The following is a 22,270-nucleotide window of genomic DNA, read 5'->3' on the forward strand; positions in this document are numbered from 1 at the left end:
TGTTAGCCAGCTTTCACATTTTGCTATCCACTTCGGGCGTGAGTGCAGCTATCTGTCATGGGTGGCAGACGACGGCGTCCGACGTGTTCCTTGTAATTGGGGACCTTCGACTAACGTCTGAGCATTGTCTGAGTACGCATTGAACTTTACTTGCCTTTGATGAAATGGGCAGAACAAATCTACGCGCTCTTTGTGGGAATTCAGTTTTTGTCGCCTGATCGCTGCAATCCAGGCGCTCCTTCTGCCTTCATCGGTCGGAAAACAGAACGTTTTGACTTGCGATAGCAAATTAGTTGCGGATCGCAGACTGCATCCTGACACTACACATCAGTGCCCGAGTTGCGAGCGCTTCATCGGAATAATTTTATCCGCAGAAAACATCGAAACACAAGCAGCCACGGCCTGCAACGCAGGCTAAAACTACGCTAAAGCAAGATAAACAGGAAGTTTCCTAGGGAGCGTTTCCGGTGAGCGCACAACGTTGCCAGAGAACGGTAAGCGCTGGCGAAACCGTCTATATCGTTAAAAAGAAAGGATCATGCTAGAACTTAGCTCGCACTTGAACCGCATGTAATGTGACAGGCAGATCTTATACAGATGAACCTTGTTATAATGGCCACTTATATAGCGAATTATCAGTTATAGCGAACTAATTCCAAAGCTTGGTTGGTCACGCTTCATTTCAGCGACATATAATCTTTTATAACGAAACTGTAAACGCGAGAGCCGCCGCGATATCGGCCAACGTTTAAAGAACTTCTTGCAGCCCGGCACAAAACATGTCGGCACTGTTGGCGCATAACATGTGTGGTCCCTTTTCCTGCGTATTACAAAATCCGGACTCTTGTGGCGGACCTGGTGGAGCCGCGCAACAGAGTAGTTCTAGAAACGTTGATATCGGCTGTAACAAAAAATGTTTGGTTCGTGCGAGGCTCAAAACTTGGAAGGCAGCATAAAAGGCAACAGAAGAATCGCGTACAGCCCCATTATATTTCAATCGTTTGCGGGGGGGGGGGGGGGGGCTGCTAACCAAAAAGTTTCACTTGTACCCTCCCCCCCATTTGCCCCTCCCCAAGAGCGCCGAAAACATGACCCAGAGTAAGCGGTATTCCCCTCCCCCCCTCTCTCGAAGGAACTCGCTTGACGTGGGTACCCCCCTACGCCTGTTTAAAAAATCCTGCCGTGCCTGATTCGCGCAGCCGCAACAGTGAAAACCGCTGTCTTTTCGCGTCATGTTGAACGGTCTGTTCTCGATCCTGCGTCGAGTGTGTATTGTCTATTTATCGCTGCTGCCTCCGGGAATGGAACTTTTCGACGGAGGGTGAAAGGAACAGTGGCGACGGCGGGCACTCGGGGCAACAACCGTTCGTTGAGTGTAGCGCTCGCTTCGCCCACTGGTTGCGCTGCCAGCGTCGGGTATTCGACGTCGGCTAACGAACGCGAGAGGCACCGCCAAGCGAACGAAGGGTGGGGCCAAGCATGGGCCAAGCAGCTACGTCGGCGGGCGCGGAGGACGGGAGGAGGAGGAGAGGTTGAGGAGAGGAAAGGCAGGACTTCGTGCCAACTGATACTCCTATCCGCTCCTATCAAGTCCCCCTCTCTCGTTTGCTGGCGTGACGTGGATGCGTTTCTTCTCACAGCTATCGAACCGGTCTCTAGAACCTTCGACTTGCGCGCGAGCGCAGCAGAGCCGGAACGTGCTTTTACCACTTTTACGGCCCGCTGTCGACATCAACTGGAGTTCTCGTCGCGCTGCTGTGCTCGTCGGCAGCGGAGACCATAGCAATCGTACGTGTGTTCGCCATCGCTGGAAACGAGTGTCGTGAAGTTTACTGTGCGTTGTCGCGCCAATCTTTTCTATTGCGGCCAAGTTCCGAGGGAAACTGAAGCGATGTTCCCAATTAAGGCCGAGACCGCTGGCTGCAACGTCCTCGTGAAACTTCGATAGTAGCAGCGGCATCTGACAGCAATGCGGTCGGTGTGCTGCTGAATGATAGAACTTGCCGGCGAACTATAGTGAGGAACCTGCACTGATATAATGCGAGTACGTGGTTGGCAAAGTTTCATTTGAGTCAATCGAATTGCCGTCCTTCTAGTCCAATATTCATACAAGGTTGGAAGGAGAATCTCCGTGAGGACCCATTGCTACATCAACAGTGCTATTCTCACGTGTGGGATACATGGCGCCTCCAGTTGAATCCGCCCCCAGCAGCGAAGAAGCGAGAGTCGACGACACCAAGCCTCGAGTGTATCGCACAACTGCGCTTCAGTTCGAGATGATGCTGGAGTACATAGAGCGGCATCCGTACATGGTGCGCACGGTGCACTACCCGCAGTCGGTGGCGCTTCGCGAGCACCACTGGAAGCTGCTGACCGAGCGCCTAAACGCAGATGATCTGAAGCCGCATAAGACCAAAGCCCGCTGGAAGAAGGTGAGAATGTACTTTACCTTTTTTGTGAAAACATGCTTCTTTAATATATTTGCGCGACTCACTGCCGCAATGTATTGCTTGACTGTTCGCGATGGAAACAAATAACTTTTGAAACTATCGATAGTGCTACTATCGACAAACTATCGATAGTGCACTCGGTAGTACAGTACCATGCCACGCGTGTTCATTGGTTTGTTTTGACGTATTCGGGTTTCACCCACAAAGATTGTTAGCAACGTTTGACGCAGACCGCGCCGTAATCTTTGAGAAGCTTCACAATTGCTTGAGATCATTCTGTTAAGATAACACGCCGGACGCGAACAGTCAAGTTTATCCGAGAGCTTATGCGAGCACCAGCGATAACGCTGGAAGGTTTGATGACTGATGATCAGATTACTCAACGGCTGACGACGGCTCCCGCCGCTATCAGTGCGCAGCATGTATCGCTTGTATGTTGAGTTTTGATTTTCTGGGCACAAGTTCGCCCAAATAAAGATATCCGCATTTCCCAGTCTTGCTGCAGCATTCTTCACCGTCACAACCACGTGACAATACTATCGATAGTGGTGTGAATAATGATGCGGTTGCTGGCCGGCCACATTGCCAAAATATTTGCGATAGCCTGCTACCAGCTTCGCTTAATTTATGAGCATTTTTTGGCAGAGAAATGAATTATTTCCGCAGTGAAAATGGCGGAAAATATCCATCAATAAATTCGTATCCGAAAGCAACCACCTTACAATTAACTTCTTGATATTTTTTTTTATTTTGAAATCATAAAATGCAATATCAATTTGAAGCCGCGCAGTCCCACCACATGTAACGTCTTCCCATCCGCTACAGCTGAACAGTTTGACTTTGTGATCATAGCAAAGCACTCCGGTGAAGAACTGTTGATTTGATACTATCGATAGTACCATCGAACCAGTACCAGTACTATCGATAGCGCGCTATCGATAATATTTTTCACCATCGATAGTTCGATAGTGACTCAGTATCGATAGTACCATCGATAGTTCTGCATCACTAGCACTCAAGCTTTGGCGTCATTCGTGGCGTCATTGAAAGCGCATTTTTCAAATCGAGGCCCCGCGCGTGGTAAAGAATGAAACGATGCGCGTGCTTCGGCATGTTACGTTAAAGAGAAAAACGATTTTTCTCATATTAATGAATTACTCTTTCGCAGTTCCAAGATCACCACGCTTACCGGGAGAAGACGCTTGGCAAGCGAGAAAACGCGCAAAAAGAAAAGGCTGGTGGCGACGCCACATTTAAGTTCCCGCATCAAATGCCATGACGTCATATATTTTGGACGGCGTCTAATAAGTCCTACGTAGTTCCTAATCACTAGAAATGAAGTGCATTGTCCTCTGAGGGGTCTATAGACATAACATATCAAGTTTGAGGAAAATTGTTGAGCCAATAACGCGAAAATATGAAAAATACACGTTGAAATTCGTGACGTCACGCGCGCAGCTTCCGGCGCGAAATTTACTGATACTTTGGCATTGATTTTCTCCTGTAATAATTGACCTATGATGGTGAAATTAACGATGTTAGAGTTCTCAGGAGTACAATTTATAAATCTAAACCAATTCATTGTTTGACTTTATAGTCTCCCCTTAAAGGAGCACTGACACAAAAATTTTGCACCTTGTTTTTTTTTTTGTTGTTGCAATAGATAGCTTGTGATCCACTAATCACTGCTGCAAACCTCGTTTACGCGAGTGCGCGACGGTTATTTTTTTAGAGCGCGCAGTCGCAGTTTCGGTTTCAAAGAGCATCGAGCTAGGCAGCGCTACTTCCTGAGGCCGGGTAAACACAGCCGGCCACGTGACCACGCAAAATTGTGACGTAAGCGGCGCGTGAGAACGGGTGCGGCGGGCGCCGCACTGACAGTTCGTCTGCTACGCCAGTTCGTCAGACGCGGGACGCTTCGAGCTGCTTGCTTTTAGGGGCGAAGCTCCTTATAGCGGCACCCGTTCGTCCCTCGTAGCGTAGTATGTAACCAGTCTTACGCTTTGACCTGCAAGGTGGTGCCGGTGGGAGATTTTTCCTGTGCGTTGTTGAACAATAAAAAATTCGCAGCGTTAGCTAAAAGCTGACTTCTTCTGTCTCTCATTCCCATTAGCAGCCATTCTTTACCTCCAAGATAGTGCCTGGTGAGATTTCTCCTGTGCGTGATTAAACAATAAAAATTTTGTTCAAAACGCCGTTGATTGATGAAATAAACCAACAAAAGACGCCAGATGTTTTGTAAAAGCAAAACGAAAGAACGCCAGATGTTTCTAAAGCAAAACGAAAAGACGCCAGCTGCTTAACGAAAGACGCCAGATGTTTTCTAAGCAATGGTTTTCTAAACAATGAAAATTCACAGCGTACATGTAAAATTAAAGTGCGCTGCAAGTCGCCATAACTCATCGAACCTTTAGTATAAACGCGCCCGATCTCACGTCGGTGATGATGTACTGGGCAGAATTCACGGAAGATTCACGGTTTACCGATGAACCTCCGCAGCTTCGCCCACTCATCATCATTCACTCCGTGGATATGCTGTGATTTTTTTTGATCCGCGTTTTTCACGCTAGAAGTGCGGACGTCGTCCGTGTCGTTGCCAGGCATGGTTCGAGCAGTCAATGGAGCGTTTTAGTCTGTCCGGCATTAAAAAAAGCGTCGCGTAAAACCAAATAAAGTGTCCCCAAGCTGGCACCAGGTCAAGTGACACCAGCTATGGAGGATTAGAAACAACTAACAAACGCATAATCTATGTCCTCCGAGTATTCAGAAGCGCCCATCTCGACTCGCTAAGCCTACAGCACCGATTATTTGACTATGGCTCTCGAAAACGGCGCCGAATCGGGACGAGTACATTGCTGTCGAAGCTTAAGGACATGAATCTAATGCAAATGGAAGCATCAGTTCGGAGCTTATGCTACAGAGCGCACGGCGGCCACTTGATAGATTCAAAGTGGACGACAACCGCTTTTGGCAGTGCGGCCATGTTTTTCGGAGGCGCGAATGCCTCGCCGGCGAAGCTTGCCGTGCACTTTGGACAGCCCTCGCGCGTGCGGCGACGGCCGACGTTCTGCGGCACCACGCCGTTGCGGCAGGCTTGCCGCTAGCATGAGCGGGCCATAACATCTGCCAAATGGCACGACGAGTGAACGGCGGAAGGGAGCACAACCAGCACACGCAAAGCCGCAGGCACGGAGGAAGAAATGGCAGGTAGCACAAGCGCAAGGGCACAACCAGCAACCAGCCAGCACAAACTCGTGATGTAGGTTTGTTTACATATCCACCGCGTTGATGTTGGCGTCGCGAGGTGCTCGCATCTCGCTCAGTCGCGCGGCATGCACTTTAAAATTGATTTTAAATATGTTCTAGGCTATATTGGCCCTTGATATTTCGTAGACGTTGTGTACGGCTCCACATACATCTATTTCACTCATTATCTCGCCTTCAAAATTTTGTGTCAGTGCTCCTTTAAGCGCGACAACCCCCCCCCCCCCCCCATCTCAGCAAAAAGAAAAAAGCATTGCTGGCCGAAGCAGCCAGAACTACGTTGAGAGCAGCCCGACAACGGAGCGAGAGGGGTGATCCGTGACGTCACGTGCGGAACAATAGTCCTCGCCGAGTGCCACTCGTGGTATTGTGCGCGCCCCGCACATGTTCTCTGACGTCGACAATACTCGCTTTACGCGTGGAACGTCACACGGGGCCTCGGTCTACGTCATAAGAGTGACGATGTCGCGAGGTGCAGCCAACTCAGATGAGCTCTCACGCTTACTTTAAAACCAAATTAAAATACCTTAAAGCTAACGTCCGGCACTAATAATCGGCCAGATGTGCCCCCGTATACAGGACAATCAAACAACACAAACATACTGAGGTTTCAGATTTGGTGTCAGGGGTGCTGACACCAAATTTGGAAACTCGACACGCTTGTGTTGTTTGATGGTCCTGCATGCGTGGGCACTTCTGACCGATTATGACCAACCAACGTTGCCTTTAAGATACTTAATTTGGTATTAAAGTGAGCGTGAGTGCTCACCTGAGTTTTCAGCACCTCGCGACATCGCCACTAGCATGGCGTAGACAGAGGCCCCTTGTGACGTTCCGAAAAAAAAAAAGCGAGTATTGTCGATGTCGCAGAAGATTCACGGGGCGCACACAAAACCACGACTGGCACCCAACGAGGGCTCTTGTTCCTCGCCCCTCTTGCTCTGTTGTCAGGAAGTTTTGGCTGCTTACGCCAGGCATGCTTTTCTTTTTCCTGAGGGGGACACGCTCAAAGCACCAACATCGTTTCATTCCTCACCGCGCGCGGGTCCCCCGATTTGAAAACTGCGCGTTCAGCGTCACCGAAGCTTGAGCGCACGTGGTCTCAGGTGCTCCCCGCTGTGGGGCGCTAGTTTCTTACAATTTTAGGCGGGCGTTTCGAAGTGACGCTAAAATTGGTCACAATTAAGGACGCTAGCATTAATTATACGATACGTTAGAACATTTACGATTCAATTTCGGCATTACGAGACACAAGGCTAAAAATTATAGTAAAAATTCACAAAGAAAAATTTCGCTGTCAGGGACTCTATAATATATATATATATATATATATATATATATATATATATATATATATATATATATATATATATATATATATATATATTTTTTCACTTTAACACAAAAGTGTTTTATGCCGGGGTCCACCACGGCTCCACTGACGTATTTCCGTCACGGAAATGACGTTGTAAAATATAAAGACTAACAGTGGGCAAAGAAAAAAACCAGAAGAAAAAGTTTTGTCACAGGGAATCGAACTTACGAGCCCTCGCTCCGCAGCGCGAAACGATTCAGCCACGGACGGTACGTTCTTCACAATGCTAACGGCGAGCTATTTATATACGCCATTTGCCGGTGGCGGTACTCGGAGATCGGCGTTACAGCGTGTTTTCATTATCACTAGCGAGATGGCGCGAAGGGCTCGAAGGAAGAGCGTAGAAAAGCGCGCTTGAAAGGTCGTCGCCGTTGCGACGAGCGCCCGCGTATACAGGGCGTGGTCGCTCGTGCGTGCGCTTATCTCGTGATCGCGGTGGTTTGTACGTCTCGCGTTGAGACCACGAAGGTCACTTGGCTCACTGCAGCGGCTGCTTTTGCGAAAGGAGCGCGGTGCTCACGCAGAAATAAGTTACAAATGTGACAGTTCGCCCTCATCCTGTGTAGGTTCGTTCCGTGCGTCCTTTCTACTTGAGCAGCGCGTTGCAAGTTTCGAGCTGCTTGCCGTTCTTCGCGTGACATTACAATTTGTTGCTGTAGCATTCGTTCCTTCGCCCTTGGGGCGAAAGAATGCGCAACAAACGCTCAACTACGTCTGTGAAAACACGTTTCACTTTGGTGTTGTACCGATTCCTATGACAGAGGGATATCAGCCATGTTTTTTTACAATGACTCTTCTTTGTTCTTTGTATCTTGAGTTATAGCCTACGACCGATTCCTATGACAGAGGGATCAGCCATGTTTTTTTACAATGACTCTTCTTTGTTCTTTGTATCTTGAGTTATAGCCTACGAATTGTGCGAGTGAATTTGTATGTTACGTAGCATGTAATGCGTTATGTCTGAATTTTATGTAAATATTATGTACATTATCCTCCCTATATAATGACCTCATGAATGGGAGTGCGCTTAACTGTGCTGGTTGGTACGCGTGAGCAAACAGCACTAAACACGGGACGGAGAAGAACGACAGAGACAAGCGCTCATGTGTCTGTCATTCTTCTCCGTCCCGTGTTTAGCGCTGTTTGCTCACGTCTTACCCATGAACGGGGTTGGCAGCCTCAAATAAATAAAATAAAAAAAAGCAAACTGCGGCACACTCTCGAAATATGTGTACAAGCGGCACACTGTTTCAATCTGCGTGCATTTATCCTTTGTGTAGACATATTTCGACTGGAAGAGCACCGTGCGAGCCAAACTGCGCTCGCCGGCGGGACAGAATGCGCTGACGCCGCTCGACAAACGCCTCATCGCCGTCCTTCGCTTCCTCGACTCCCACCAAGCACCTTTGGCGCGCAAGGTGAGCTCTTGCACTATTTGTATACTGCCTGAAGGAAAGAAGATGGCTTTTAAGGGCTCGTTTTTCTTTGTTAGACACAATATTCATTAGAACTAACAGACAATAATGCCAAGGAAAGTATAGTAGATGTTATTTGTAATAATTGGGATAAAGTGTGAAAAAAGTAAAATGGACGAAAAGATAACTTGCCGCCGGCATTGTATACGGCCTGAGAACTTGTATGAGAATCGAATGTGCCTATCGCTTCGGTGCACGCTTGTTCAAATATCTATTGTTCAATAATAATTTGTGAGGTTATGCGTGCTAAAACCGCAATATTATTATGAGGGACGCCGTACAGTGGAGGGCTCCGAAAATTTCGGCCATTCGGTGTAAGTTTAATCGACCTGGTGTTATCTAACGTGCACTGACATGGCACAGTACGGTCGGAATCGCACTTTTCTGGAGCGGCAAAAAAAAAAAAATGCGGAGACCGACGCCGTCACGATACCAGATGTATTCGTATACTGCATGATGATCAGAAGTTCGTGGCTAATGCGAGGTAGCAGCTGCGGACGGTGCCAGCATTCACAGCCACGCGCTCTACCGCTCTAGACAAGTGTGAATCCGAGCATTTAGCCGCGGCCGGTATCGAACACGCGACTTTAGGGTCAGCAGTTGAGCAGAAATATCTATCGCTTCGGCAAACGTTGTGAATACTGAACACGGTACACAATATTGTCGTCGCGGTGACAACCTCATAATGCAGTGACAATCGTATACACTTGCAACTCGAGGAACGCCTTATATGCGCCAGCCAATCAAGTTCGCTCATTTCCGTGACGTCGCGGTCAGCAATGGCAGGTGCAGTTCGGTTCTTGCGGGTGGAGATCGCGCTAATTTCTGAACTCCGTCTTATACCGCGATTTGGGGAAAAAAAAGCCACAGTCGCTTGCGCAAGTGACGTAACCGTGTGCTATCCACGCGTGTGCGCTGCGTCGGCACCATAAAATACACACGCAGCCGTATGGCATCGCCATGTGCGATGCCATTATGCCACGCTTATATCATGCGTACGCAGTGTGATATAGAATTCAATTGTTGCACATTATATAGGTGTGTGCCATATCCCATGAACTGTATTATGACAACGATCCTGTACCCATATACCATCTTAATTCTGTGCTGCACCCTTGCCCGCCAAATCGTAAAGGAACAGTAGGCAGTTATCGCACGCTATTCAGAAACTGTCTATATTTTTAAAATGGCGCGATGACTTTGCTAGTCGTCTAGATTACGCGGTAGTATTCGCAGGGTCTTACATGCGGTATGCGAGACTGGAAGTGAACACAGGGGTTTCGCGGTGCTCGTTCTGCAAAATGCGTATGAATTGTCGCTTCAACCACGCGCAGGACGCCATGCCGCAGGCAGAAGTGGTCTACAAAGTGGGCGGTTCCTCTAATGCTGTACACATTGGTGAGTGAATTGCGCGGCGGCAGCCATATGATACCTGCGCAATATTTCCTGCGTTCCGTTCTCCTGTTATGAGCATGAGCATTGTAAATCAATATGAGGCCGGAGACTCGGGCAAGAAACCGCATGTGCAAAGCTGTAGAATGCGCGCTAAGTCATCGATACGCTACCCCTGGGAAATAAGTTCAAATAATCGAAATGTAATTCACTTACAGTGTTTGTATAACGTCTCCACACAATTGAATACGTTAATGATAAGAATACGTATGCAAATAATAAGAACTGAAGGTGGAAGATCGAGCAGGGCTGATCGCATTTAAAGCGTCGCCGCTAGGGTCGCGTGCGTACTAACGCAGACTCTCAGTAGACGTAATTCTCTTAAACGGAATCACTGCTTAATTGGAACATATACCTGTGATTGGTATCGTAGTTGAATTCAGCACCTCTGTTCATCTCTCAATAAATGGCACTCCTGTTAAGCAGAAGATATTTTCCCGGCCCCTTCAAGTTTCGTTTAATGATAGTCCACTGTAGAGCAGTAACATTGCCAGACTTTTCTGGCGAGGGGCCACGTCCTTGCTGGCAGATATTCTGCGGTAGACCAAAATTTAAAGAGGGGCATATGTGCCCGGTGTACGTGCTACTCCATGCTGCAGTGACGATAAATTCCCGAAGCCTAAGCGATACTATGAATTCCTGAAGCCTAAGATCGCTTGTCGGAACGTTTGCTCCATCGACACCCCGCGTTCAAGAATTTTTCACCTCTACAAGCTTCCGCCGTTTCCTGGACTTATTTCCGTGCTGCTGGGAAGTATGTATATATGTATCCGACTGAATAAGCACAGCTCTCCACCGCGACTTCAGTAATTAAGCTTTACATGCAAAACTGGCCCATATGACAGCTTGAAATGCTACAGAGCTTTGGAATGGGGTTCTTATATAGGTTTTGCGTGGCTACGGTATACGTACGCTATTTTAGGCACGTATTTTCTAAATGTAACGTGCGTGCCCTAGCGGGTCGACATATGTCATACAGGGCTGGGCAGAGTGGACATTTCCTCCTCCTTCTGCAAAAGGGTACTCGAATAACAGTGCCTAACGGCGACCTCGTTCAGCATCACGAAGAAGCCACCGAGTTCAAACACGAATAGCGTTCAGTGTCTCGCGCAGCAGGTGTTTAGTGCATATGTCCGGCAAATGCGCGACCTCGGTGAGTATTTATAATGATCGACAACACTGTGTGACAAGGGCGCTCCATAGGCTTATTAAATATATATATATATATATATATGTCGAGAAAAGATGATTCTAGGTCCGGGTAAATATACGCAGTGAAACAGACGCGCGTATACGAAGCGATTTATTGACGTTTCGGCCGCGGGTCCGGCCTTCATCAGAATACAATGCATGGCATGAGTCCAGTTTATATACGTGTGCATATCAGAAAGAAGAAGATATGAAACTTACATGAAAGGCGATATATTGGCTTACAAAGACGCATGTCACTCGCTTTGAAGTGCACCTGATACATGTGTAAAACGATTACATTTTGCGGGCACGCCCTTTATAAGTACGAAACGTGAAACGCATAGCATGGCATGGAGCACGACCGGTAATAGCAAGGTGCAAAATGAAACAAATATTTAATGATAACCAGATAAATAGCTATACACAAGACGCTGTTGAATAGGTGCTGCGTAACAAACTGATACAAACGATATACTGAGCAACTCGCTGTAACTAGACAAAGTGATACAGATTACACAGATAGTGAACTCAGTCTTCCTATGTTTTCATTCAGACCAGAGGCGACGGTATCAAACTTATAAATGAGGAATGATTCACGGGCTTCTCTATCATAGTTTGTGCGGAAATTAGATTCGAGTAATGTGACTTGTAGATTTTCAAAAGAGTGGTTGGGGAGGTGCACGTGTCTTGAAATAGGCAGGTGGGGCAAGGTGTTAGCATGAGATTTATGATTGTTAAAACGCTGTCTAAAAGGCCCTTCTGTTTGCCCAATGTACTGTTTTTTGCATAGCACGCATTCGATCATGTATATTACGTTTTTAGTGTCACAATCGAAATTGCCTTTGATATTTAAAGAAAAGTTCGAACCTGTACTAGTGACTTGTCGCGATGTGCACATGTATGGGCATACTTTACATCGCGGTTTTCGGCAAGGATGGCATCCGATCGTGTCAGGACAGCCTTTTTTCGATGACGATGCTGCTAGTATGTCTCGGATGTTTTTAGCCTTGCGATACACTGCTTTAGGCGGTTCTGCAAAAATGGTTCTGAGGCGTTCGCTTTGCATTAAAATACTATGGTGCTTTCGTAGCACATCAGAAACACGCGGAACTTACGCCGAATGAGTGAGGACAAGGTTTGTCTGGGATGAGGGAGTCGATTTCTTTGTCATGCACAACAGCGTTTTACGATCATGCATATCGGCGAGTTTTATTGCGTCGTCAATTAATAGTGATGGGTAATTTTGTTTGACCAGAGCGTCTTTTAGTGTTCTGCAATTTTTGTCAAACTCTGATTGTTCGGAACAGATTCTTTTGAACCGCAAGGCCTGACTATAAGGAATGCTAGTCTTGCAATGTTTCACGTGGCTACTATCAAAGTGCAAATACTGATACCGGTCTGTGGGCTTCCTGTAGAGGGCAGTGGATAGCTTATCATTTACTGCTGAAATGCTGACATCCAGGAAATTAATAGTAGATGCAGAATACGTGTGCGAAAATGATATTGATGGGTGAGCATCGTTAAAGTCAGATATGAAGGAAAGCAACTCCTGTTCACCGTGTGGCCAAATAAGAAAAATATCATCAATGTAACGTTTATAATAAAAAGGTTTTAGCTCGCGGGATTGCAAAAATTTACTTTCAAGCTGGCCCATAAATATATTGGCGTAGTTGGGTCCAATCCGCGTACCCATTGACGTGCCGCTAACCTGGACGTAGTGCTGTTCTTCAAATTGGAAGTTATTTAGCTCTAAAATAAGCCTTAGCAGTGTCGCCAGTGTGTTGCTATCGATAAGTTTATCGGTTGATACTGCTTCGTAGGACTTGGCGACGGCCGCGATTCCGTGTACATGAGGGATGTTAGTGTATAAGGACGCCACATCAAGTGTGACCAAAAGAGAACCTTGAGGAATTGTGAGATCGGTGATACCTGACACAAAGTCGGTAGTGTCCCTTACGTAAGACGGAAGTGATGGTGGGATACTACTAATCAGGGAATCAACGTAGCTGGACAAGTTTTCAGTGACAGTACCTATACCAAAAATAATGGGACGGCCGGGGTTGTTTATTTTATGTATCTTAGGCAAAAGGTAAAAACGACCTGGGATCGGACTTAGGGGAACGAGAGACTGAATTACGTTGTCAGGCACCTTTTTGTTTTTGACAAGATCTAGCAAAGTGCTTTGGACAAGAGATTTGTATTGTTCTGTGGGATCATGATCCAGGTGTTTGTAAAACGTCGCATCGGCAAGCTGTCTTTGGGCCTCTGCTGTATAATCGGACTTGTTCATTACGACAACGGCACCACCTTTTTCTGCAGGCTTTATGACGATGTCGTTGCGGGAGGACAGATCATCTAGTGCTTTCATTTCCCTGGCGGACAGGTTGCGGCGGAAGGGTTTTTTGTTTTGATACACTTGCAGTACATCTCGTTGTACTGCTTTGATGTACATGTCTAAGGATCTGTCGCGTTGTGAAGGAGGGACCCAACGTTTGCCGGAAGGTAATGCGCTTTTCGAATCGTTTGTGTTGGGCCGGTCATGAAAGAACTCGCGCAAGCGTAAGTTGCGGGCAAAATTATCTAAATCTTTAAGTAGTTGAAATTCACTGTGTCCGCCTGTGGCTGGACAGAAATTAAGACCACGGCGCAGAACGCTACACTCATCAGCTGTTATTACAATGTCCGAAATATTTACTATATTGTTCTGCTCTCGAACGGAACATTTCTCGATAGAAGGTGACAAAGCGTCGGGGTAAGCATCCACAGGTTTCGTTTGTAAAAGGACGGGATCGCATGTGATGTTCTGGCTTGCAGAAGGGCACCACACACCATCACGGGGCAGTTTCTTGGCTTTTAAGGCGTTAATTTCAGTACGCTTTTTAGATGCGAATGCCTCTAGCGCGGCGGATTGACTAGACGACAGGTTTAAACTCGCGGAAATTTGATTTTCTTGGTTCATGAATTTTTTGCTGGAAAAACGATAGTGATCAAGGGCAACTTGGGTGAGTTGTAGTGAAGCATCTCTTAATATGTTGTCCCACCTATCTATAATGCGCTGAGACATGTTAGACAGAGCAGGTTTTACCATGATACGGAGGCCCTTTGGTGCAACAGACGCGGTTAAGTAGGTGTTCAACGTATCTACATGTAGATCATTGCGAATTCGTTTTTCTACAACTTTCCTTAGCCTTAAAAATTCCTTTGAACAGAGATACGAAATGTTGTTACCGGGAGACACAGTCTTTAGTCAATTTGCCGGCCCACGCTCCACAACTTGCGAGCGGCTGCGAAGCTCGTAGCGGCGACCGCTGGTTGAGGGGCCTGTAGTGTCCTGTGCTGAATTCGAATGTCCAGCTGACGAAGCTCTCGTAGCGGAGTTTTTCGGGCCATTTTTTGAAGCAAACTTGCCGCGGTAGTCCTGCGTCACTCGATTGCGCTGCGCTGGTGGCGTCTGAGGGGAACGACGATTTCTTGTTTGGTCAGTCATAGGTGCCGGGTCAGACGACTCGCACGCAACGGGCGGTCTTCCTGTGCAATGCTGAGGTGGATTGATGGGCACACTGTCTAACCAGGAGTGGGACGTTGCACTGGACGGCTTGTAACAGAGGTGCCGAATGTGGCTAGCCATGAGCGAGACGCCTTCAAAGTTTGGATGTAAGCCGTCGGCGGCCAGCACGCGGTGCGGAGGCAACCATTCGAACCCGTGGTCCAGGAAGGATACGAGTCGAGAGCGGTTGCACAGATCCTTTAACATAGTGTTAAAATAACACGCTTCTCGGTTAAAGCAACGAACGAACGTAGCACTGGGGTACCATCGTCGGCGGTTCATTGTCCTTGGTAGTATAAGAGTGGCGTAGATCCTGGTGACTTCAGGACGTTCCTTAGCAATGCGGTTAACAACTTCACAGTAGCTGTCGAAAGCTTTTCGTGCTGAGACTCGAACTATGTAATTGGTACCTACGTTTAGGACGATTCTTGTGGTGTTCCGAGGCACGAAGTCCAATAGAGCTGGCACGTCGGAGATTAGTGCACCACACTGAGACACAAATGCTGAAGTATCGCTGAGCGTTGGATCGAAGTACTGATAGATATATTTCGTCTGGGAGTCACCAACGACAGTCAAGGATGGTACACTCTTTGGGTACCTCCAGTAGACGTGCTTCGACGCGGTCTGCTCCGGAGCCATTGTTTCAGTATGTCGAGAAAAGATGATTCTAGGTCCGGGTAAATATACGCAGTGAAACAGAAAATCTCTGGACAGAGATTTTAACACTATGTTAAAGGATCTGTGCAACCGCTCTCGAGTATCCTTCCTGGACCACGGGTTCGAATGGTTGCCTCCGCACCGCGTGCTGGCCGCCGACGGCTTACATCCAAACTTTGAAGGCGTCTCGCTCATGGCTAGCCACATTCGGCACCTCTGTTACAAGCCGTCCAGTGCAACGTCCCACTCCTGGTTAGACAGTGTGCCCATCAATCCACCTCAGCATTGCACAGGAAGACCGCCCGTTGCGTGCGAGTCGTCTGACCCGGCACCTATGACTGACCAAACAAGAAATCGTCGTTCCCCTCAGACGCCACCAGCGCAGCGCAATCGAGTGACGCAGGACTACCGCGGCAAGTTTGCTTCAAAAAATGGCCCGAAAAACTCCGCTACGAGAGCTTCGTCAGCTGGACATTCGAATTCAGCACAGGACACTACAGGCCCCTCAACCAGTGGTCGCCGCTACGAGCTTCGCAGCCGCCCGCAAGTTGTGGAGCGTGGGCCGGCAAATTGACTAAAGACTGTGTCTCCCGGTAACAACATTTCGTATCTCTGTTCAAAGGAATTTTTAAGGCTAAGGAAAGTTGTAGAAAAACGAATTCGCAATGATCTACATGTAGATACGTTGAACACCTACTTAACCGCGTCTGTTGCACCAAAGGGCCTCCGTATCATGGTAAAACCTGCTCTGTCTAACATGTCTCAGCGCATTATAGATAGGTGGGACAACATATTAAGAGATGCTTCACTACAACTCACCCAAGTTGCCCTTGATCACTATCGTTTTTCCAGCAAAAAATTCATGAACCAAGAAAATCAAATTTCCGCGAGTTTAAACCTGTCGTCTAGTCAATCCGCCGCGCTAGAGGCATTCGCATCTAAAAAGCGTACTGAAATTAACGCCTTAAAAGCCAAGAAACTGTCCCGTGATGGTGTGTGGTGCCCTTCTGCAAGCCAGAACATCACATGCGATCCCGTCCTTTTACAAACGAAACCTGTGGATGCTTACCCCGACGCTTTGTCACCTTCTATCGAGAAATGTTCCGTTCGAGAGCAGAACAATATAGTAAATATTTCGGACATTGTAATAACAGCTGATGAGTGTAGCGTTCTGCGCCGTGGTCTTAATTTCTGTCCAGCCACAGGCGGACACAGTGAATTTCAACTACTTAAAGATTTAGATAATTTTGCCCGCAACTTACGCTTGCGCGAGTTCTTTCATGACCGGCCCAATACAAACGATTCGAAAAGCGCATTACCTTCCGGCAAACGTTGGGTCCCTCTTTCACAACGCGACAGATCCTTAGACATGTACATCAAAGCAGTACAACGAGATGTACTGCAAGTGTATCAAAACAAAAAACCCTTCCGCCGCAACCTGTCCGCCAGGGAAATGAAAGCACTAGATGATCTGTCCTCCCGCAACGACATCGTCATAAAGCCTGCAGAAAAAGGTGGTGCCGTTGTCGTAATGAACAAGTCCGATTATACAGCAGAGGCCCAAAGACAGCTTGCCGATGCGACGTTTTACAAACACCTGGATCATGATCCCACAGAACAATACAAATCTCTTGTCCAAAGCACTTTGCTAGATCTTGTCAAAAAAAAAAAAGGTGCCTGACAACGTAATTCAGTCTCTCGTTCCCCTAAGTCCGATCCCAGGTCGTTTTTACCTTTTGCCTAAGATACATAAAATAAACAACCCCGGCCGTCCCATTATTTCTGGTATAGGTACTGTCACTGAAAACTTGTCCAGCTACGTTGATTCCCTGATTAGTAGTATCCCACCATCACTTCCGTCTTACGTAAGGGACACTACCGACTTTGTGTCAGGTATCACCGATCTCACAATTCCTCAAGGTTCTCTTTTGGTCACACTTGATGTGGCGTCCTTATACACTAACATCCCTCATGCACACGGAATCGCGGCCGTCGCCAAGTCCTACGAAGCAGTATCAACCGATAAACTTATCGATAGCAACACATTGGCGACACTGCTAAGGCTTATTTTAGAGCTAAATAACTTCCAATTTGAAGAACAGCACTACGTCCAGGTTAGCGGCACGTCAATGGGTACGCGGATTGGACCCAACTACGTCAATATATTTATGGGCCAGCTTGAAAGTAAATTTTTGCAATCCCGCGAGCTAAAACCTTTTTATTATAAACGTTACATTGATGATATTTTTCTTATTTGGCCACACGGTGAACAAGAGTTGCTTTCCTTCATATCTGACTTTAACGATGCTCACCCATCAATATCATTTTCGCACACGTATTCTGCATCTACTATTAATTTCCTGGATGTCAGCATTTCAGCAGTAAATGATAAGCTATCCACTGCCCTCTACAGGAAGCCCACAGACCGGTATCAGTATTTGCACCTTGATAGTAGCCACGTGAAACATTGCAAGACTAGCATTCCTTATAGTCAGGCCTTGCGGTTCAAAAGAATCTGTTCCGAACAATCAGAGTTTGACAAAAATTGCAGAACACTAAAAGACGCTCTGGTCAAACAAAATTACCCATCACTATTAATTGACGACGCAATAAAACGCGCCGATATGCATGATCGTAAAACGCTGTTGTGCACGACAAAGAAATCGACTCCCTCATCCCAGACAAACCTTGTCCTCACTCATTCGGCGTAAGTTCCGCGTGTTTCTGATGTGCTACGAAAGCACCACAGTATTTTAATGCAAAGCGAACGCCTCAGAACCATTTTTGCAGAACCGCCTAAAGCAGTGTATCGCAAGGCTAAAAACATCCGAGACACACTAGCAGCATCGTCATCGAAAAAAGGCTGTCCTGACACGATCGGATGCCATCCTTGCCGAAAACCGCGATGTAAAGTATGCCCATACATGGGCACATCGCGACAAGTCACTAGTACAGGTTCGAACTTTTCTTTAAATATCAAAGGCAATTTCGATTGTGACACTAAAAACGTAATATACATGATCGAATGCGTGCTATGCAAAAAACAGTACATTGGGCAAACAGAAGGGCCTTTTAGACAGCGTTTTAACAATCATAAATCTCATGCTAACACCTTGCCCCACCTGCCTATTTCAAGACACGTGCACCTCCCCAACCACTCTTTTGAAAATCTACAAGTCACATTACTCGAATCTAATTTCCGCACAAACTATGATAGAGAAGCCCGTGAATCATTCCTCATTTATAAGTTTGATACCGTCGCCTCTGGTCTGAATGAAAACATAGGAAGACTGAGTTCACTATCTGTGTAATCTGTATCACTTTGTCTAGTTACAGCGAGTTGCTCAGTATATCGTTTGTATCAGTTTGTTACGCAGCACCTATTCAACAGCGTCTTGTGTATAGCTATTTCTCTGGTTATCATTAAATATTTGTTTCATTTTGCACCTTGCTATTACCGGTCGTGCTCCATGCCATGCTATGCGTTTCACGTTTCGTACTTATAAAGGGCGTGCCCGCAAAATGTAATCGTTTTACACATGTATCAGGTGCACTTCAAAGCGAGTGACATGCGTCTTTGTAAGCCAATATATCGCCTTTCATGTAAGTTTCATATCTTCTTCTTTCTGATATGCACACGTATATAAACTGGACTCATGCCATGCATTGTATTCTGATGAAGGCCGGACCCGCGGCCGAAACGTCAATAAATCGCTTCGTACGCGCGTCTGTTTCACTGCATATATATATCTATATATATATATATTCAAAAGAAAGTTCTGAAGGTCCGGTGCACATGTAATTGAAGAAATGAAGGAGCACACTTGCGAAAATGAGTAAAAATATGCAATTTTCGTAAGTGTGCTCTTTCATTTCTTCGACTATATATATATATATATATATATATATATATATATATATATATATATATATATATATATATATAAATTCGAACAACTACGTTTAAAAAAGCCCGCCACATCGATAGGATATGTTGCTCGAATCCTGACGCCAAATCCCCTCGTATATATGCTGCAGCGTTTCTGCGCCGATCTGCATGTCAATCAGGCCGCAAAACAAACAGATCACGCGCTACAAAGGGAAAGTCTCCGTGACAACCATACAAAAATTTGAGATTGCTCCCAGTCATCGCCGTCTTCACCCTCGCTGTCACGTGTGAGTCGGTGTGACTAACTATTCATGTTCACCCAAGTTGAAAGATTGAACAGCATTGGTTGTGTTCGGGGACTGAGGGTACGAACAGCGGAACTTGAGGTGGAAACGATCAAGCGCAGTGAGGTATATATATATATATATATATATATATATATATATATATATATATATATATATATATATATATATATATATATATATATATATATATATATACATATATATATATATATATATATAATTATATAACCACGTCCACATGGGACACACGAAGCGGTGTGTGCTCCCGTGTGGTTTTGCGGTTACCGTTTCCGTTTTCCTAATCATGAATCAGCGGCATAAAACCTACACTCTTCTAACCTGTCTAAAAGTATACGAGGGTAATCATGTTTATAAAGCTCCCAGCAAATAACCGCTAATCTTTACGTAACCGGTATTTCCTTTCAAAGTGCATCGGCTGTTGCAGATGTGAAAGCAACAAGTCGGCATTCGTGCATACCCGAATGGGTGGTGACATTCAACCGAGGGGGCGGAGACAGCGAGGCACCCTAGATAAATAACAGGGGGAACCGACGCTGCGGTAAAGAAAAAAGAAAGTGTGCTACAGCATGGGCTAGATCACGACCTCAGAGTAAGAAGACGACGTACGCTATCTACTTGCAAGCCGTTGTTGCCATGCGGTGCTTGTGGTGTAGTGGTTATCACATCCGCCTAACACGCGGAAGGTCCCAGGTTCGATCCCTGGCAGGCACAGCCTTTTTTTTTTTCCACGTTTTCTTTCTTTTTTTTTTTGAATATTTCTTGGAAAGCTTCGTAAGGTAGACCAAATGTGCAAGGTTACAATATTTTTCATTTAAAAGAAAATGCATCGCCTGACTTCAGTGGCTTCAGTGACTCTGTGCTCAGGTCAACAGACTCGAACGGCTACGTAGCGATACAAGTTCTCGTGCTGTAACTGCCAGCCACGGTGGTGCCACCGTGCTCGCAGTCATTAGTGTAAAGAAACAAGTCGATAAGAAAATTATGTTAAACTATATTCAGGGTGGTCATTTATTACGCAAATTATGATGCTCGGAACTGCTATATAAATTTCGGTCACCCGATGTTGCTTTTCGCCTCAAGTACGTGTATGAGTCGTGCTGTTCTAGCTTTAGTCTGAACTCTGAATGTGCCTCGGTAATTTTTGCGGTAAATCTGAGCCAGAATTTATAAACTTTTCTTTATGTGTTTTATGCCATTGGCCAGCCGGCTTCGCTAATTCTTGCTAATGATAGCATAATGAGAGTGATAATGTGCCGAATAACTTCGCATATAATAAAATTATAGCGCGTTAATGGTTCTGTTCACCGCCGATCACGCATCGGTAAAAGAGCGAGTACAAGGCGAGGCCACCGAGATTGGCGCGCGGCGGTGCGCCAAGTACCCTAGCCAAGTCTCGGAGGTCATGGCTGTGCGCAATTTCGCACGGCGCCCCGGCCGCGCTAGAGATGCGGCGCTGCAATCGTGATGCGCAATTTCGCACGGCGCCCGCCGCTGTAGATGCGGCGCTGCAATCGTGACGTGAAAAGATGGATCACGTGATCCCACCTTGTTCGGGCGTAGGGAAGTGTATGGTTGCAACGCGTTCTTTAACCACAATTTACTGGCGTTTCCCTCGTGGAACAGCGTTGTTTTGCTCTCACTTCATGTGAGGGGACACCTATAGAGACTCCACAAGGTAGGAAAGTGCACTCGAAGTCATCGGCGGCATGGTACTCTACTGCTCCGTGCCACAATGCAATACGTACGCGACGGAGACTGGCGTGAGCTTTCACTTTTTCCCCAAAGCTAAGAAACTGCGCGACGCGTGGCTTACAAAGCTTAGAATGGATAAGGAACCAAGCTCTCACGCACGTGTGTGCTGCAAGCACTTCCGCGAGGAAGACTTCGTGTACGCAGTCGGAGCGCAAATGTTCGGTGAGTAGCAGCTAGACAGCCGTTCATGTACAGCATTCAGTGAGTGATACGTCATGCTTGGACAGCGTGGCTGCCGGTGCTCCTTACAGCGCTGTAAGTGATCGATGAGGGGCCGAATGCAGCCACAATGCATCGCAAAGACTTTCGCTTTCATGCGATACAGAAATGCATAAGCTCGGTTTCTCCAGCATAGGTCACTCATTCCAAGGGCGTGAGTATGAGTGAGTGAAGATGGGTGTGAGTAGACGTGAGTATGAACGTGAGTATGAACGTGAGTATGAACGCGAGCGAGTGACGTACACCCCCCCCCCCCCTCATACGTCGTCTTTGCATTGTGTTGTGATCGTATGCAAGGGACTCAGTGGGGTGGGACGGGGCAACACCCTCTAGGAAAAGCGGGGTGGGGGGGGGGGTCGTCAAGCTACCCTCCCCCCATCTCTAACGGAGAACGTGAGTGAGTGCCTGTGCCTGTGATTGGTTCCAGCGCCTACCGGTGGCGCGAGAAGTGCCGGCAGCCGCGCGCTCCGAGCAGCGTTCGTTTGCCGCATGGTTTGCCGCAAATCGCCAGCATGTTTCTTTCGCGGCAGGGTGGAAAAGGCGCCGCCTTGCGCCCGATGCCGTGCCATCGAGGAAATTACCGGTGCTCCCTTTGAATCGTCCGCGTGCTGAGCGTCGCCGAAGCCCGCATAGTGGTTAGTAATATATTGTTACTTTTTTTTTTCTCTCT

At 46.9% G+C, this 22,270-nt stretch overlaps 1 protein-coding gene and 1 non-coding gene across 6 annotated transcripts in view; both read left to right on the forward strand.

Moving 5' to 3' along the window:
- The first annotated feature begins 1,898 nt into the window (after positions 1-1,898).
- Positions 1,899-22,270, forward strand: part of LOC119396692 (uncharacterized) — a 30,229-nt gene continuing 9,857 nt past the window's right edge. Inside the window, exons 1-4 of one of the 5 annotated variants that reach the window (XM_037663995.2) lie at positions 1,899-2,432; positions 8,370-8,507; positions 9,899-9,962; positions 22,131-22,235. In XM_037663995.2, coding sequence (XP_037519923.1) covers positions 2,181-2,432; positions 8,370-8,507; positions 9,899-9,962; positions 22,131-22,235 — 559 coding nt within the window. In that variant the 5' untranslated portion in view covers positions 1,899-2,180. Of the gene's footprint in view, positions 2,433-8,369; positions 8,508-9,898; positions 9,963-21,203; positions 21,544-22,130; positions 22,236-22,270 lie in introns of those variants that run through there. The other 4 variants (XM_037663994.2, XM_037663997.2, XM_037663996.2 and 1 more) reach the window with 4 other exon arrangements.
- On the forward strand, positions 20,268-20,340 carry Trnav-aac (transfer RNA valine (anticodon AAC)). The gene has a single exon. It is a non-coding gene; the product is annotated as a tRNA-Val (tRNA).

This window comes from Rhipicephalus sanguineus, chromosome 6, assembly GCF_013339695.2.
Source record: "Rhipicephalus sanguineus isolate Rsan-2018 chromosome 6, BIME_Rsan_1.4, whole genome shotgun sequence".
In the NCBI taxonomy this organism is placed as follows: Eukaryota; Metazoa; Arthropoda; class Arachnida; order Ixodida; family Ixodidae; genus Rhipicephalus; species Rhipicephalus sanguineus.